The 16,693-nt window shown below is 37.4% G+C and overlaps 1 protein-coding gene across 21 annotated transcripts in view; it reads right to left on the bottom strand.

The window, feature by feature from the left end:
• Positions 1 to 5,301: 5,301 nt before the first annotated feature.
• Positions 5,302 to 16,693, bottom strand: part of ODF2L (outer dense fiber of sperm tails 2 like) — a 35,057-nt gene continuing 23,665 nt past the window's right edge. For 16 of the 21 annotated variants that reach the window (XM_072648946.1, XM_072648954.1, XM_072648942.1 and 13 more), the window contains exons 13-17: positions 14,968 to 15,126; positions 13,173 to 13,255; positions 12,919 to 13,081; positions 10,405 to 10,530; positions 5,302 to 5,877 (exon numbers count right to left, since the gene is read on the bottom strand). In XM_072648946.1, the coding sequence (XP_072505047.1) occupies positions 5,749 to 5,877; positions 10,405 to 10,530; positions 12,919 to 13,081; positions 13,173 to 13,255; positions 14,968 to 15,126 (660 nt within the window). In that variant the 3' untranslated portion in view covers positions 5,302 to 5,748. Of the gene's footprint in view, positions 5,878 to 7,787; positions 9,732 to 10,404; positions 10,531 to 12,918; positions 13,082 to 13,172; positions 13,256 to 14,967; positions 15,127 to 16,693 lie in introns of those variants that run through there. The other 5 variants (XM_072648948.1, XM_072648949.1, XM_072648947.1 and 2 more) reach the window with 3 other exon arrangements.

Raw genomic sequence — 16,693 nt, forward strand, 5'->3', positions numbered from 1 at the left:
AAGCACTGATTTTCAGGATAGCTGAAAGAAGGGAAGAGACAGACATAGAAGAAAAAAAATCAAGGACTGTCACTGATGAAAAAAGACAAATAGGAGACCATCAGTGATGATTGACCTATATGCCTAGTTTCTCATTGCTACAAAATTACTATGTGTGTCCTACATGTGTACAGAGGATATTCAGAGGAAAATATGAGAAGAGAACATTGAATCTTCCACAGTTTTTTACAGGGGAGAACATCTTTAAAGTCACAGAATTGACTGAAAAACTAGGAGAATATAGGATTGCATCATTCTTATTGTTTATTATTTAAAAATTGTTTCATTCAGTATGATGAAAGCTGCCATAAGGGGTTTCCTCCAACAAAGTATCTTCTATGAATATGTTTATCAGACACTTTGAAAGATTTATCAACAGAGATAACTGAAAAATCTCTGGTTATTAATCTCATGCAGGCAGAAAATGAGAGATCTTTGCCAAACAAGTCATAAAGGACTTCTAGCCCAGAGTGCAAATGAAACTGAGATTTCCTTTATATGGTGAGGTCTACCAGATCTTCCTATTTGTGAATGACATTATGCTGATTACTTCAAGCCCCAGAATATTGCAGAGTCCCCTAAATGAGATTCTAAATCATTTTAAAATTTTCCAAAATTATCCACACAGAAAAAAACAAAGTATGCAAATAATTCCTGATAGCCAGATTATGACATACCCACCCATAGAACTGGTCTATCATTTTATATAATTTGGGAGACAATAATATTAGTGAGAAGGCATTTATTAATCATTTACTATGTGTCAGGCATGAGGCTAACCTCTGCATATACAAATACAAGAAAGCTAAGCAGTAACTACCCCTGAGAAGCATGCATTCTATAACACATTAAGGAAAGCATTAAAAGAGAGGGAGAAAAGGGTATGTACATATGGCAGTTCTCATGTTTTTGGTCCCATGAACCCTTTGACACACTTAAAATTATTGAGGATCTTTCCCCAAGAGGGGGAGCCCAAGGCTGGGTCTCTTGATTAACAAGCAGATTGGGAAAGGCAGTACAAAAATGGTACAAAATCCTTTTGTTGTCCTCTTACATGGTATAGGAATGATAATCTTTAGATCTCTGCTAGAACCAATTATTTTATAACCCAATGTTTTCCTTTTATATGTGGAGCTGTTAGAGGTTGTCAGACATTTTTTTTTTCTTTTTTGATGGGGAGGAAGTTGGCCTCAAAGCCAGGAAGACCTGAGTTTAAAACCTTGCCTGTGACACATACAGCCTGAATAAAACTCCAGGCAAGTCATATCCCATCAGAGGGCTCTAAATAAGTTGAAGAGAAGGTCCCCCTCTGAAAGGGTTTTAAGGATTCCCTGGAGTTCCCAGACCATACCTTGAGAGCCAGTGTGGTTTGGAGATGGTCAGGAAGTGATATCCCAGCAAGGTAAGGCAAAAATCTATTTATTAGAGCCTAGGGTAGTTGGAAAAGAGAAGTTCACAGTTCTAGTGAGAAGAGGCTGAGGACAATGGCTAGACCAGAATTAAAGAGATGGAAGAGAGCAGATTAAATTGCCTTCTGGAAGTCACATAGTGAATAAGCTTTACCTTAAAACAATTTTTTTGAAACCTCATTTTTAAAGATTCATTTTTTAATATCAAAATTCATCTGGTGATGTTTCATGAGGAGGAAATGAGCATAAGTTAAGTGCCTATTATGTACCAGGCACTGTGATTAAGTGCTTTACAAACATTATCTCAAATATTACGGCTATACCATGAAATACAACCACCCCTAGAAGAATTAAAATTGCTATTGTTACCAGAAAGGTGTACAGTGAACACAGGTAACCACATAGTATTACAAACAAAAATTATAGAGTGTACATGATCAAAAAGCAATGTGGGTTGATCATGTAAGAAGAGGGCTAATAGGCACCTGGCATGCAATGTCAAGAGGTGCAGCAGAAAACCTCCAGCTCATAGGGTAGACCCACCATGAAAATGTTTGGGAGAACATGGAAAAGAGCTGCACAGGAAGATGCTGGGATGTCAGCGACACTATAAAAAGCAGGTGTACTGCAGTGAACAGAAAGGTACTCATTTCTTATTTCCTCCCCTTGTCCTACTACTCCAGCTGGGTGCTTGTGACTGAGCACATGAATTAACTCATCTTTTTACCTGACCCAGCTTTACTTCTCAACTTCTTTGACCAATCTAGACGTATGCCCCTGCGTTCCATGATTTGAGTATGTCAAAACAGCCTTCCTTGGCAATCTCAGCCACTTGGAGGACACCAATGGGTAATTTTTACCCCTAGTACTGGGATAGGAATTCCAGTCTCTGGTCCATTATTATAGAAATCTACCTAGTGGCATATACATCATTTCCAGTGTTTTAGCTTGTTATAAGCAGACATTTAAAACAAAGTTCTGGAGCTGTCATTCCCTCTAACAAGCTTAACTTTCAATATGTACCAATTGGTGGGCCCTGGAGTAGGGTTTCAGAAAAACAAAGAAGAATAATTTTAATTTCAATTTCCCTTTCCTTCCACCTTGAACTACTAAAATTTGCTGTATAAAATTTGCTAGTGTTGTAACTTATCATGGGCATAAGCACAAAAGAACCCCAAATTCACAGGTGGTGATATACAAGATAAAATACAAGAGACCTTGGACTGGAGGATGATGGAGCTAAAGCAAGGAATCATGGTGCCCATGCCATTTTAATAGAACCATTTTAATGGGGCCTCAATATTTTATGCCCATCTCCCCTAGATTTATGGGAGAATATAGATGGGTCATATACAATGAAAAGACATGGGTGGTAATCAACACCACTAGTCAGAAATTACAGTAATGAGATCACACATCCACTGAAGTCTTTGGAGTAAATGTTTATAGCTAAGCTGGCAGATTTGTATTTTGAAGACTCAGAATTCATCAGTGTGGATATCCCATACAGCAACACAGACTGCCAGGCTTTTGTGTCTTTTTGAATTCACTTTTAATATGTTTTCTTTTCCTTTTGTTTTAGTGTCTGGGAGCATCAGATTATCACTGTCTTTTAAAATACAATTTATAAAGGATCATACTCTGATGAAGTTAGAAAATTTCACGGAAAAAGAAGAAAAGGAAATTTATGAGTTTTAGGGTTTCAATGCTCACAAAATCAAGGAACTAAAAGAATTATTTTAAGAGTTCTTAGGCACAGTAGAGGCCATGAATGAATGAAAAAAAAAAAAGGTTGTGTTTACTATATACCTAGAACTGTGTTAAGTGCTGTATATAATGAAAAATCAATCAAGTCCTTACCCCTGAAGGAGCTTATATTCTAATTAGGAAATACAATACATATAAAGGAGAGAGGGCCAGGGAGGTGTGTTGTAGTCTAGAAGTCAGAGAGATAACAGTGGAAGCATAGGACAAATGACACTTTCCTTCTAGGAATGAAAGTGTTAATTTGACTACTGACCCAGAGCTTTATACCCTCTGGTATAAAGGGTGTGTGGACAGGGGTGGGAATGGGAGAGAAAGTGGCAGGAGGGAAAGGGGTGAAGATAGCAAGAGAACAGCAGAGAGTGGGACAGGCTATATAGAGAGGATTCTCATCTTTCAAGACCCCAAGAGTGGGAGCTGAAGCACCAGGTTCAGGATGAAGTTTGGAACAAGGAGACATGTCATGAAGATGGCTATAGACCTTGAATCTGGGTCATGCTAGACATGGAGACCTGTCCCCATACAGGAGACAAAGGGCAGGAGCAAGTTCAACTTGTACCAAAACAACAATTTCCACTAGAGCATATTTGATAAATGCTCATCTACTTGTTGGTTGGAAAACTCTAAAAGAGAATTCCCAAAGCATCCCATTCTATTTTTCAAAAGCTGTATGTTGATGAGGCATATGCAAATACAATTATTGTCTTTTACAGTTTACAATGCACTTTCCTTATGAAAATCTTATAAGGTAATACAATTATCTTTGTCATATATAGGGAAACAGATTTAAAGGTTTAATGACTTGCCCAAGCTCACACAGCTAGGAAATGTCAGAGCCAAGACAGAAACCCATATCTCTTTGGAGTTCAAACCCAGAGCTTATTCTTACCATGTTGACATTGGCATGGCTTTGCACTAAACTCAGACCAATGCAAGAAGAAAACTGTGGCATTCTCAAAAGCAAGTACTAACTTGCTTTCAAATGTTACAAATAAAAGCTTGTTGAAATCCTAAGGAAAAAATATGCAAGACTTTTAATAACTTAATTTTTTTCTTTTGGCAGTGTCATTTGAAATCACCACAGCTAGTCTGGATAATGAACTAGAAATATTAAGTTACATTTTGGATAGAAATTTCTATTTTCTCAGCAAGAGTAGCCTAAAAGGAGAATATTTCCTATTCCAAATAGACACATGGAATTTTCGTTACTTTTTTCTTCTAAGAAATGATTTTCATTAAAATTTGGTTTGGGTTTGTTGGGTTTTTGTTGTTTTGTTTTATATATAATCTGAAACAAGTAGATATAAGGAACTATCTTTTTTTAACCTACGTACAAAAGCTTTTACATCTTCTGTTCACCAATGAAGGGGCACTAAGACTGAAAATGTCTTCTTCACTTTTGCAACAATGCTCTATAACCCATTAGCTTTAGGCAACATGTCTTTGCATATTCCAGGAGTTCACAGGCTGTAAGAGAAGACTGGGCCCAAAAACTTGTAAGAATATGGGGCAGGTCACTTGGAGAAAGAAGCACTTACTCAGATCTCACAGTCATTAATAACAACGGATTTAGGAGCAGATCTATAATTGTGTGATGGACCATGAACTTGTTTTGGCCAAGTGAGGAAATAGTCCTCCTAAATAACATCCCAATTCCCTCCTGCACGCTCAGGAATCCAGGTTTCTTTGTTACCTGGAGGATAAAATGACTGCCCCCAGTGTACCAAACAGCACCACTAGTCCCAACAAACCAGACTTTTAAGAGTATAATACTGTTCACAGGGTGGAAGGCATCAAATTATGGGAAAAACAAGTTCAAATACATGACCTATGGAACTATGGAAACTTGCTCAGGGGAAGAAAGCATACTAGAAATGATTTTCTAAAACAAATAGGACAGACATCATAGCAGGGCCAGAAGAATATGGGGCCTCCAAGTCAGAAGACCCGGATCAAGTTCTGCTTTAGCCACATACACACAAGTCCTCTCTCTGTGAGAGGTGTTCTTCTTCACCTAAGAAATAAAGATGGTAATGCCTGCACTAATGTCTAATCTCCTTAAAGAAAGAACTGGCTCCAACACAATGTGTCATTTGTTATCACTGGTGGCTCTTTAATGACAATTCCAAGTTTTTATATAAAATAGGATTTTAATGACATTTTTAGCAGTGTAGAAAACAAAGTATTAAACTGAACCGGTACAGGACTTAAAAAATAGTCTGAAAAGGAAGTGGGCTATGCATTCATGAAATAATATGATTCAAGTTCCTTTTTCTATAACCTTTATCTATAACCTTTTCTATAACCAAAACATTTGATGCCAAAAGTACAGGTATTCTCCAATCATGAAAAATGCTAACAGCAGTCTTGTGTGTTCCCTGAATTATCAATTATTCTCCAATACTATGGGCACTGTCTCACCACAAACTCATAACATACTGATGTTACTGGTGCATAATGATAGTTTTTTAACTTAATCACTTTGGGGATCCATAGTAAAAATCAAAAGACATACTGAGATAGAATAGAAATTATTTCATCCAAAGATGGTTACAAAAGAGTTTTTAACAAACTGGACATAATTCAGTATATTCTCATTCTGATTCTCTGTCTTTTCAAGGCTATGTTGCATTTCTTTCAAACATATTTCCTGATGCTGTTCCTTCTAAATAAAAAAGTGAAAGATGCATTAGTGATATAATTTATGCCAAAATATGCAAAGTAACAATGTTTACATCAGCAAAATGTAACTTTTTTTGGTGGGGAAGGGAGTGGCAGGGAGAGAATCAGCCTTCAAATCTGACATGTTACTTGACTTATTTTCTATTAAACTCATTAGCTTGCACACTTCTATACAGTAGAAGCCCACTGAAATACGATTCATTAAAACAAAGACTCATTCACACCTGGGTTCTAGGTATATTCCCAAAATAAAATTAGACAGAGATCGGTCGGCTATCACTTGGCTGTTCACAAACAGTAGTTTAATTTCTGTTCTGTGACACTGGCACTATAAATAGGGTCCACTGAGTATCTGATACTGCATTATTAACATTTAACATCAATTATACATTGTCAAAACCAGTCTATTCACTTTTCTCCAAGGTCTGTATTTTCTACCACAACAGCAAATGCATAATAAAACTACGTATTTCTTTTAGTTACCTATTCTTAATACTAAGACTATTCAATTTTACTATCTTCACTTCATAAGATAAATTTCAAAACGAAAGTTTCCTTCATTTTTAAATAGATTAAAGAACTATTTTCTGTACCATTTACCATAGATTTACTACGTGTGATTACTGAATGTACTTCAGAGTAAAAACAAGTTGCAGGAACAGCTAGATGTTAAGTTTCTATGTTCAAATCCTGCCTTGACACTTAATAGCGCACTAACTGTGTGATCCTGGGCAAGTCACTTCATTGGCTTCTTCATCTGTAAAATGAGGGTGACAGGGCCATTTATCAAATCTTAAAGTGCTATGTAAATGCTCACAATGACAATGGGGACATAAAGCCCGCAGCTTCTAGGACATATCAAGTGACCAATTAATGTTTATGGATTCAAGCACCATTTCCTTGTGCTTTGTAAAGTGGCTTCTCCATGATCTAACTGCTTGGATTCTGTTGTAAGTCACAGAAAGGTTAAAGAATGGTAATCATTCGAATAGTTTAATGAGGAAACCTCATGTTCCTTAAAAGACTTCCTGCTAAGTAACAGTCCCACGAAGGTGAATGTCAGGGCCCTATAGATGGCCAGGGTCCAGCCACCTCTGACACTAGCAGTCAGGCCAGATCATCAAGGACTCAGCTGTCAATGGCCTTGGGACAAGAGCTGTCCTCGCCTCCACCTTCGGGTGGACTCCTGGCCTATGTCCTCAGTGCAGCTAAGAGTCAGGGACCAAAAAGAAGGGCATCGGTACAACTAGGCCCTTAGAGTGACATTGCTCTGCACAAAAAAGTCTCCCTTTGTTCCTGGTCGAAGAGAGATCCTGTGAAGACAGTTCTGTGGTGACAACATGCAAGGGCCTGTTTGGAAAATCAGACCACAACATCCTGGATTTCCCTGCTTTAAGCTACTGACTACAAGAAGGCTCAAAGCAGGCTCACAGCAGCTCATCTCCTTGTTAGAGCTATTGGAAGAAACCCCCATCTTCTAATTCTCACAGCTCAATGGTCCTTTGTCCATGATTACAGTTATCAGCAAGGACACTTTAACATTACTTTAATGTAGTCAGCACTTAATTACTGAATGATCAAATCATTAAGATACACCCAATGACCTACTATGTGTAAGGCACTGGGCACAGGGGACACCTACACAAATAAACACAAGAACTAGTTTCTGCCATCAAGGAGTTTAGAAGTGGGAAATACATATAAAAATGTCAAGTAAGCAATTACTGATAGTCTGCTATGTGCCCACTAGAGTGAGAAATAAAGAGATATGGTTCATCTTTTTTAACATTTTTTAAACATATCTAGACATTTAATTTGTAACAAATGATGAAATAGATATTTTAGTCCCATAAAATGTTTACCTAGAAAAAACAGAAAACATCGTTCTGCCCATCTCAGTATATTTTCTGCTTTATTAGGTAGCTTCACTTATATACAAATAACACTTGTTATTTTATATAGTAACTAGGAAATTCAGGACAATGTTAAAATAATCAAAAATGGCATGACCTTGGTCATGATGAAACTTATTAACAATTTCACTGATGATTCAATTAATGGAAAATCCTGAAAATCATTTAACTTTTGAACTTTTCCGGTTTTTCACCTTCTTACTCTAGAAGGAAAGAGAAAGGGAAGGAGCAATACTATTTTTCCAGTCCTGGGTATGATTCAGAATAAGAAAGAAGAGCAAAAGACAAAGAAAATGAGAAAAGGGCTTAAAGGCACAATTAGAGAAAGGACCAGATTGTGACTCGATGCCAGATGAGGGGGCGGAGCAACGGCCCAACTGTCACTGGTGCTTGATCGGCCCAGGGGAACAAATGACAAATGCAAGTGGAAAATAAAGAGCAGCCAAGTGAGGGCGGCCCAGCTCAACCACACCCTCAGGCAGGACTGTGAAGAAGGCACTGCCAGTGATATCTGAGCACCACCAGGCTGCAGAAGGGCAAATGCCCCAATTTTCAGGAGAAGGTAAGACACTAGAGTCTGCCAACTGGAAGCCAATGAGTTTTGACTTTATTCCTAGTAAAGTTTGAGAACAGATCATTAAACAAATGTTTAGTAAACATCTAGAAAAGGAAATGGTTATTATAAAAACCAGTATGCCTTCATCAAGAACATTGGTCATGACAGACTATTATTTGCTTTTTTCACAGAGTTGCAAAACAGGAAGATCATGGAAATCAATCAAAAAACATTTATTAAGTGTCTACTATATACTGCAGATCTTATTTCCCTAGATCTTAGCAAAGATCTTCTTGTTGGAAAGATGAACAGTAGCAGACTAAATAATGACAGAGTTAGATGGATTCAAAGCCAGCTGACTGGCCAAACCCCCAAAATATTCGTTCATGGTTCCATGTCAACTTTGAAGGAGGTCTTTCTAATTGCAGGGTTTTGTGTCTGCTCTGTGCTGTCTAACACTTTTTCTTATCAGTGACATGGACACAGACATAGAGTACATGTTAGCCAAATCTGCAGGTATGAAGAATTAGCAAAAATTCTTAACATGCTGGATGACAGAGTCAAGATCTTAGAAGTCTATAATACTGAAGTGAACTGAATAATATGCAAAATTAAATGGGGATAAATGTAAAATCTCACACTTGGGCTCAAAAAAATTAATTAAATAAGTATTCAAAATGGGAAGAAGTGGTTGAGAGTAGTTTGTCTGAAAAAGATATGGTAGTTAAAGAGGACTATAGGCTCAATATAAATTAGCAGTGTGATATGACAGCCAATGCAGACAATAAAATCTTGGGCTGCTTTAAGAAGCATACCCTCTAGAAATATTGAAGTGGATGGTCCTTTGGTACTCTGGTCAGACCATGTCTGGAGTACTGAATTCTATTACAGGCATCACAGTGTAGGGAGGACAATAAGAAGTTAAAGAGTGCCTAGAAAAGAGCAACCATGATGGAGAACAGCCTAGAATCCAAGGCCCACAAGGATCTGTGGAAGCAAATGGGATGTTTAGCCTGGAGAAATCACAGGAGAAATATGACAGATGTTTTCAATTTGAAGGGTTACTATAAATAGTTATTTTGGTTAGCTCCAGAGGGCAGAACCAATGGGAAAGAGTTGCAAAGAGGTAAATTTTGACTCCATGTCAGAAAAGACTAGCTAACAATCAGAGCCATTCAAAAGTGGCTGAGACTGCCGCTAGAGGCAGGAGGATACCCCTATCTGAAGTCTTCAAGCAGACGCTGGATGACCACTGGTCAGGCAAGTTGTGTTGAAGTTTTCTTCCAGGGTGTTCGTGGGACTAGACAGCCATTGAGGTACTTTAAACCTCTAAAATTCTGTGATTCTATTTCATGGATTCTCTGGCTCCTGGAAGAAAATCATGCAGTAGCATTCTCTATGTCATCTCTAAATCACTTCTTTTTAGTTGAGTTAATCAAGTATAATGCTATGTATAAAAGGCTCTAATATGAACAGTTTCAATATTATTTCATAGAAAAAAATTGACTGGGCAAAGTTAGTGCTATATTGTTATTTTATGGCAAAGCAAGGCAACCTATGTGTTACATAATCTATCGGTTTGAAACAAAAACAAGTTGAAATATCTAAAATTCAACATGCATACTAGAGGTATATTAGGCTATCTTGCTCATGTAATAATTAACTTCAACTTAGCCCAATTTTAAAAAAAATAATAATAAGGAATTGATTATATTAAGTGTATAAATACCATGAAATGGCTACCATTAAAAAATAAATAAATCCAGGGGAAAGTCTAGAACAAACGTAAAAAATATAATGGGTATTACTGAGAAAGCAGAATAGGAGAAAGTGCAGCACAGTCATTTAAGCAAGGCCTTGATATTGCATGCTACTTTATTATAGGAGTTAATGTGCTGTTTTAAATTATCACATTGTTAGCCCCCATTCTTCTCACTGCTTAGACATGCATCATTCCACTAAATGTTTAAATAAATTGTGCAAAGGTAATTGAAAAGCTATTAATTTTCTACAGTAAGAAATTAAAACATGCCATACTCACAGTATTCAATATGCACATAACCTGGTTTTGTTCTTCATTTTTTTTCCTAAGCTCACTTTCAAGATCTAATATTTTTGTTTGTAAAGCCTGCTCTCTAGATGTCATTTTCTCTATTTCTTCTGAAACCTGAAATTTTGGTAATAAAAAAATAATTAGTTATATATTTATGATTGCTTATTAACAACTTAAAAGCCTTTTTGTTTTAATTGCTATTCACTATATTTCAACATTACGTTGAAGTTAAATAATTTCTCTTGATGGGGAAAAGTATAAACTAAGATTAGCTAACCAGTCAGAAAAATATTACTTTTCCTTACACTATGACTTAAGTGTGTATTGCTGTCATACTGATATTTTAACCTACCTATGAGCTGGTTTTACTTTTGTGCCTCAAAATGTTTAAAAAAAACTAGATACATAATAAACACTAAATAAACACTTCATTTCCCTTTAACAAACATTTATTTTTCAACATTTTTAACATATTTTTAAGCTCCATTTATGCAAGGAAACTCATTTAATTATGCAATTTGACAAAACTGAACTAGTAGGGAATAGATGAACTTTTACAATCAAATAAGTTAATTAGACCTATGATATGACTTTCTACTAACAGAATTATTTTCTGAATATTCTGAACTATATGTTCAAATTTTAATTTTCTGACATTTTATAATTTCTGATTAGTGCAAGTAACGAATTCCATGAAATATTTGCATTATTTAAATTCACACTATTCAAAATTATAATATATATGAAATACGATTAGTTTCATCCTGTTGGAAGTATGCAGGGTAAATTTGAATGTGACGTCATAAGATTCATCATTTGCACTAATTGGAACCTCTCATCTAGGAACTAAATGACAGGAAGTAAAAATGGACTGATCAAATACCACTGGTACCCTCCTAACGTCAGTAAAAAGCAAGGGAGACCTCTGATTCACTGTGGGGACAGACTGTGCAGAACTTTGGAGAGAACATGAACAGAAGCACTACTGGATGGGCAGGCCTGGATGAGCCACAATTAGCACTGCCAGAAGAAATTCCTAAGTCAAGGAGATCAGGGAATCACTGAAATACGTTGGCTAATATGAAAATGTGTTTTGCATGATTTCTCATGTATAATTGATATCACATTGCCCGTCATCTCAACAGGTGGGGGGGGGGGCAGGAGGGAGAAGCTGGAACTCAAAGTTATTTTAAAGATTAATATTTAAAATAAATAATAAATTTAAAATAAGCAAAGCTCTTATACTAGTAAGCTTATCTCTGATTTGATGTTGGCAGTTGCTTTTTAGTACATGATAATATCTGTGACATTTGTTCATGCAGAATTAGAGGTAGTGAAATAGTATAGAGGATGGAGCACTGGTTCTGGAGTCAGGAAGACCTGAGTTCAAATGCTGCTTTAGATACTTCCTAGCTATTTTGCCTTAACTTTTTTACACTTAACTTCTGCTTCCATCTGTAAATTGGAACAACAGTTCATCTGCCTTCCAGAATCATTTTAAGGATAAATAAAATAATACTTGTAAAGCACTAGGCAAATCTTATAGCATTCTATAAACGCTGGTTATTACTAGAGGCTTATGACTGTAACTGGAGAGGTTGCCACTAGATGGCAATGTTGGCATAACAAGTATGAGCAAATTCTTTTTAGGTGACAGCTTCTTTTTAAATCAATTAATTAAATTAATCTTTAATCAGTTATTTACAAGGTTGTTTAAAGAAACAATTTAAATATACACATGATTTTCTAAGTTCCTTTGTCACTAAGTCGGCTCAATGACGAGTTAGCTACGTGATGTGGCTGCATTAACAGGTCCAGCTTCCACAGGGAGGAGAACTGAGGATCATGGTCCTCTTTGAGAATGAAGGACAAACAACCACAACAACAACCGTGATGATGCCACCGCACGTTTCCCTCATTAGCCCACATACGGAGCATGGTGTCCAGGGCCAGGCACCACAATGAGGAAGCCAAGAGTGCTCAGACAAGGCCAAAAGGACAGTGAAAGAGCTTGCAGCAAGTTACATGCAGCCTGGCTGAAGCACAGAGACGTTTGGTGTGAAGAAGAGATCTCACAGATGCTCCCGGGTACCAGAAGGGCCCTCAGTGCAGATTCCTTTCAGGTTTTGGTTGGACTAGATGACTCCTGAGATCCCCTCCAACTCTCAAATTCCGGGGACTGTCACACAATATCGACTACCTCATGTAGACAACTTCCTTGACGGATACAGAAGGTTAGTAAGCCTCGATTCAACTACAGGAAGCTGCAATCCTGGCACAGTGACCTGTCAAAGAGCTCAGCCAAACGGTCTCCAGATTCTGCCTCCTCATGCTCCCAGCCACAGTGTCACTTTGCCAACCACAAGCCTGACCCAAACACACTCCCAAAGCAGCCTGGTGTATAGCAGGTGAAACAGAGAAATGGGACTGTGTCCATCACCTTGTCATCAGCATAACAACAATACAAGAACACAGGGAAAGAGGAGGAAACATTGTCTGTACCTTTTGTCTTCCTTCTTCTAAAGCAACTTCCAGCTGCCGGGCCAAGGCGTTGTACTCTGCCGATTTCTCTTTAAATTTGAATTTGTTCTTTTTTAGGTGCTCTTCTTGGCCTGTCACCTTCTTTTCAAGCTTTTCATTTTCTACATCCATCTGTTCTAATTTGCTTTTTTTCAGAAAACATGCATTTATGAAATTACAGTACAAATGAAACTGATTAAAAATTCAAACTGATTACAAATCCATTTCATACTTACTGTTTAAGGTTATCACATTTCAGTCTGGGACAATTTTCCTCTTCCAAAGAGAATGTTTTCAAAAGGCTCTGATTATCATCAATCTACAAAAAGGGGAAACATCTATTGTTTTACTTTCCATTGCTTTTCTCAACTTCTTGTGAGTTCAATCTACTTCACAAAAAGTTTCAATATATCCATAAGAGGCAGATTAGTAGTATCCCAACTCACAGACAGAAAACTAATGCTTCTGAGAAAGAATCTGTGCAATTAGTGAAATGTCTACTCTCCAGTTCAGGTCTTCGGTCACTCAGCTGTGAGACCACTGGTGGTGCAGTGGGGAGAGCAATGGGCCCAGAGTCAGGAAGACCTGAGTTCAAATACATCATGCAAGTGACTTAATTTAGTTCTGTGATGTGGCTGCCAAAAAAGCTAATGCAGTTGGGCTGTGCTGACAGGTACAACCTCCACTAAGAGAAACGTGATGATCCCCCGCACTTTATCCTCATTTGACCACATCTGGTCAGTTATGTGTTCAGTTATGATGATAACCCTAGTCTCCCGGCCTCAGTTTCCTCAGCTACAAAATGGGGATAAAAGCAGCATTTACCTTTCAAACTTGTTGTGAGAATCAAATGAAAGAATATTTGTAAAGTGTCTAGTGAAGTGCCTGGTATATAGTAAGTGCCATACAAATGCATATTCCCCTTCCCTTCCTCTTTCCCCACTATTATGCCTTATGGCACATGTTAATGATAGTGCCTATTTCCATGCCTTAAAGTCTATGAGACAGTTTCCTCAAAACCACCTTGTGGGTAGACAGTGAAAATGTAAACATTGCCACGACATGTGAACGAGGAAGCCTGGCCTCACACAGACCTTTGTGTGGACGATTCTTTCCCATCTCTCAGCCCAGTATTCTGTATGCTACATCACATGGACTTTCAGATGCCTCATGAGAATATGGAACTAAAAACATTTACCTGCTAGAAATGTCTATTTCTTACTAATCATATCTTTTTTTTTTCTTATGGCTAAAAGGATAAATCCCAAATAATTCAATTAACAGCCAGAAGCTGCCCATCCTCTTGTCCTGCCATCTGGAAAACATTTACAACAACACTATATACTCCTCCAGTTATTTATCAGGACAAATTTAAACAGTTTGGGCTGTGCTTGTTATTCACCTGATATAGTCCTACCACATCAGTTTCAAATAATGTAACTTATTTTTAAGAAAACTTACTTTTGAAATTTTAATTCAAATAAGCAATTTCTTGTGTGTTTTTTCAAGAGGTAGTTCAGAATTTTCAATATTTGGGAAAGTCAATACGACCTTCAAATAAGGTCATTAAAATTTAATAAAAATAGACTGTAGTTACTACAGCAGCCCCTTGAGAAATATAATGCTAGAGGATAAAATAAAATTTGTAATCTACTTCTTACGCAGGATCTATTTATTTGTTGAAAACATTTAAGTTTAATTATTTGCTGAAGTAATTCAGACTAATACTTATAATAAAAGTTTAGGCCAATATCAAAGTTCTACTCCACCACAACTTCCCCAAAGCGATCAACAATTTATAAGTTAAAACATCTTAACAGCTATAATTACTACATAATACCAATCTACTGTTTTCCTATTCAAAAGAGAATTCTAAATAGTCTCAGTAGAATGCAGTATCTATACGACAAGTAGATTCTTTAGAGGGAGTGAACTCCAAAGCCCTGACATGAGTGCCCTCAACTGGTGAACTCATTCCCAAACCTTCCTGATACATGTTCCCAGAGATATCCCACCAACTTCACTAAGCACCTGACTCCGGAGCTCATGGATAGTTTGGGACTGGTCTGTGTATTTCCCTTTGCAGTAGAGGAGTCTCTCCTGACAGTCCAGCAGCTTCAGCTCAGCCCCCTCCAGTAAACCATGAATATGTTCTAACTCCTTCGAATGTGATTCCATCTGGCCCCTTACCTGAGCAGCATCATTGAGAAAAATAAGTGCAAGAAGACATATTGAGAATTAATATTTTTACTGTCTTCCTCAAAACATAGATAATAAACACAATGTACAGTTTTTGTTACAACATTTCATTTCCAAAGAAATAAGCATATGAATATAAATGTAACAAAACTTTTTAATTTGAATTCCATTAAATAAGAATTGGCAGAATGCTTTACAGTATCTCATTGTACTTTTCAAATATATTATCTCATTTGATCCCAACATCACCATTTTAAGGACATCTTATTCCCATTTATTCCCATTAATATATGGCCTTTAGGCTGACAAAGTGCTTTTCTCACAATAATAATGACAACTGATATTTATACAGGTTTTAAAGCTTATGAAGTTTTCTACATACAACCATGTGAAGCTGATATTACTACTCATATTTTAAAAATCTCAAAACTGAGATATAAAGAAGTGGCATTCTCACATAGCTAGCAGCTATTGGAACTACTAGCAAGGATTTAAAACATGTCTCCTGTTTCACATGTCGAGGTAAAAATGATCGTTACAAAATATCATTATTCACTACATCAGTAGACTGGTATGTCTTTGCTATTAAGAGTAATAAAAGTACATTTCTTAAAAATATTCTATCATGAAAACTTTTTGTGATACTCAACTAGACTTCACTCAACTGGGTTATTGAGGTTTCAGTAGATTTGCTGCAAAGTGGTTCACAGTAACCTTTGCTAGGGTCTATTTTCACCTCTTTTGTTACCCCAAACCACCTGCCGCTATTTGCAGCAAATGCTGTTGTGGTTCCTGATTTTAACACTTGTGTGGCCAAGCAACAAGCAGCCCAAGAGAGTCAGCATCTGGAATATTGTTACTTATAGCATCTATGTGGTATTTAGAAACAAAAAGCAAGACGGCTAGCTGGTGTCTCTGACACATCAGGGGCTGAAGATCTGGGATAAGCGATTTCTGCAGTACCCACAGTCACTAGAAAACGCCCAATAATCTTCATCAAGAAAAATACAGCTTGAATCAGTTCAATAAATATTTGTTAAATTCATAATTATATGCAAAACATTATGCTAGGTGATGGCAGATCTATGCTCCCAAGTCATGGGGGTCTAGAAGGTTTGGGAAGTTCTTTATCCTCAAACCATGGCAAGCATGGACGGAGATTCTAAGTTGGTGAGGACAGAGAAAGAAGCACCTAATATGAAACCACACTGTGACTGCAGGGCTTTCTGCACACATGATGCTGTCTGAAAGCCCCCAGTTGCTGCCCTGCACTCTCCTTGAGTGTGTCTTCAAGTGCTGCCTGACAGGGCAGATGGGATCCTGAGGCATGCTCCTGAGCTGATTTCTCTTCTCTCATCATGTGGGCACAGTACCCAGCACTGAGATCCTTTGTCGAGCTGACCTGCCAAGCACCCAAACTCTGCTGCAGACAGTGTAGTTACAATGGACTACCCATGTTGTCTGAATGCTAAACGTATGTGTGCCTAAGAGACTGTTTTATGGAGAACTCACATGGGGTAGACGATCACATGGTGGTCAGAAGAGATACCAGGACACT

This window comes from Notamacropus eugenii, chromosome 2, assembly GCF_028372415.1.
Source record: "Notamacropus eugenii isolate mMacEug1 chromosome 2, mMacEug1.pri_v2, whole genome shotgun sequence".
Classification (NCBI taxonomy): Eukaryota; Metazoa; Chordata; class Mammalia; order Diprotodontia; family Macropodidae; genus Notamacropus; species Notamacropus eugenii.